Genomic DNA, 2,309 nt, shown 5'->3' on the forward strand with positions numbered 1-2,309 from the left:
ACCACAGCATTTCAGAAAACACCACAGCATTTCAGAAAACACCACAGCATTTCAGAAAACACCTACAGCATTTCAGAAAACACCACAGCATTTCAGAAAACGCAACAGCATTTCAGAAAACACCACAGCATTTCAGAAAACACCACAGCATTTCAGAAAACACCACAGCATTTCAGAAAACACCACAGCATTTCACATTGGACGGAAAGGGTATTCCTTTAGGGAGAAAACTTCTTGTTTGTGATTGGACAGAGCCAGCCAGAGTGGCACTCTATATTGGTTGTTTTTGCTGCCAGTCAAGAAATGACGCTTCGTGATTGGTCAACACCCGACAGCGAAATATGTCGCAACACATCAGCCGTTAGCACACACTCAGAGCTCACAGCTCCTCATATCTGTTCAGAAACTGGACAAAAGTTAAACATGTACAAACCACAGACTGTCTATGTCATGGCGAATACAGTCGCTGCTTTATTTATGTCTGTATGACGTTGTTGTGAGTTTGGACGGAGCAGCTACAGGTTAGTTTAGCCTGATGGATCTGATTCCATTCAGAAAACACGCATTTTAAAAGCTAACGTCATACAGACATAAATAAAGCAGCGACTGTATTCGCCATGACATAGACAGTCTGTGTTTTGTATGTTTAACTTTTGTCCAGTTTCTGAACAGATATGAGGAGCTGTGAGCTCTGAGTGTGTGCTAACAGCTAACAGCTGATGTGTTGGGCCAATCACGAAGCGTCATTTCTTGACTGGCAGCAAAAACAACCAATCACAGCAGTGCTTCTCTGGCTGGCTCTGTCCAATCACAAACAAGAATTGTTCTCCCTAAGGAATACCCTTTCCGTCCAATGTGAAATGCTGTTGTGTTTTGTGAAATGCTGTGGTGTCTTGCACTTCAGGGCCACCGTAATATTAGGATATAAAGTTGTAATAAAAATGTGTGATTAAAAATGTTAAATTAAACAAACAATTTATATAAACATAACAAATGTAAGTTAAAATGTGCAATACAAATACAATGAAATAGGTCAAATATTTATATATATAAAAAAAGACTTATAGTAAAAATAAAAGTAGTTAAAATTGCAATAAAAATGCAAAAATGTGTATATTGCAATATATAACAAACAGTAATGATTCAAACCAGATTATTGTCTGAAATGTACAGTGTAAACTATTAATCCAAAGAAATATAAGTATTGCACACTTTAAGAGGGGTTAAACTGCTGATGGGTGATGTAAGTAGTAAATACTTATTTTAGTCACATTATTTTCTATTCAAATCCTCCCCATCCTCCAGTACGTTGTCTCTTTGTGTCCTGTAGATGCTTCTCTTCTTAGTGGCTGTGATCACGGCGGCTCTGAACGGGCAGTGGATCGGTCCGGCTTCCACGGAGGTGATGTTCCAGATGCGGGCGGTGGAGGAGGAGCACGGCCTGGGGAACCAGGTCGGGCTGGGCAGCGAGAAGGAGGAGTACGCTAAACTCAGAGAGAAGGACCCCAAGTACAAAGCCTTCAAACGCACCTTCGGGAAATACCACGGGATGTCCATGCTCTGCAACCTGATCGGGTTCCTCTGCACCACCAGCAACCTGATCTACACCGCGCTCAACCTGTCCACCATTTAGAGGACAGTAGATCACCATGGACTTTTGTATGGTTCAAAATAGCCAAACATTAAAGTGTAAAGACATCATGTTCATGTGCATAGAATATTGTATTCTTTGGCATTATGCAAAAAAATACACTATTATTGATGACTTCAAAATGGGTCCAGCTGCGGAGCTCCATGCTGGGGCCCACCTCCTCTGTAGGACCTTTATGTTAACTTAAAAAAAATCGACATCTGATATGATAGCATTCATTCACTATTTTAAATAAGCAACAACCAATAACACCAAGATAAAATATAAAACCTTAAGATTTTCATTTACCTAACGTATAAAGTTAGGTACATTAACGCTAAGCAGCAAAAGATTATCCTTAAGTTTGCAAACACTAGCTAACTATTATTGTCGTAAGCAAACTTAACGCTATTCATTTGCATTAAGCTTTTGTATATACTTTTTTGTTCTAAGGTTAACATTACCTGGCTCACGACATTAGCTAGCTGAAATGAGCGTTTGCTAATAAACATAATTTAGGTAACGTTAACGTTTTTATGTTACAGTTAAATATTAAAGGTGTATTGTTTACTTTGGTGTTATTGGTGGAGGTTGCGCGGCATAAAGGAGATACAATTCATTAAATACACACACTCTCTTATTCATTAACATTAAAATCAATAAAACAATACACTAAGCT

At 38.8% G+C, this 2,309-nt stretch overlaps 1 protein-coding gene across 1 annotated transcript; it reads left to right on the forward strand.

Annotated features, from left to right (window-relative positions):
• Nucleotides 1–1,328: 1,328 nt before the first annotated feature.
• On the forward strand, nucleotides 1,329–1,711 carry tmem205 (transmembrane protein 205; the record flags this gene model as incomplete). The annotated part of the gene is given in 1 exon segment (XM_034197959.1): nucleotides 1,329–1,711. A coding segment is annotated over 1 exon segment (305 nt), but the record flags the coding sequence as incomplete, so codon positions are not given.
• Nucleotides 1,712–2,309: the final 598 nt, after the last annotated feature.

Source organism: Gymnodraco acuticeps, unplaced genomic scaffold (genome assembly GCF_902827175.1).
Source record: "Gymnodraco acuticeps unplaced genomic scaffold, fGymAcu1.1, whole genome shotgun sequence".
Lineage (NCBI taxonomy): Eukaryota > Metazoa > Chordata > Actinopteri > Perciformes > Bathydraconidae > Gymnodraco > Gymnodraco acuticeps.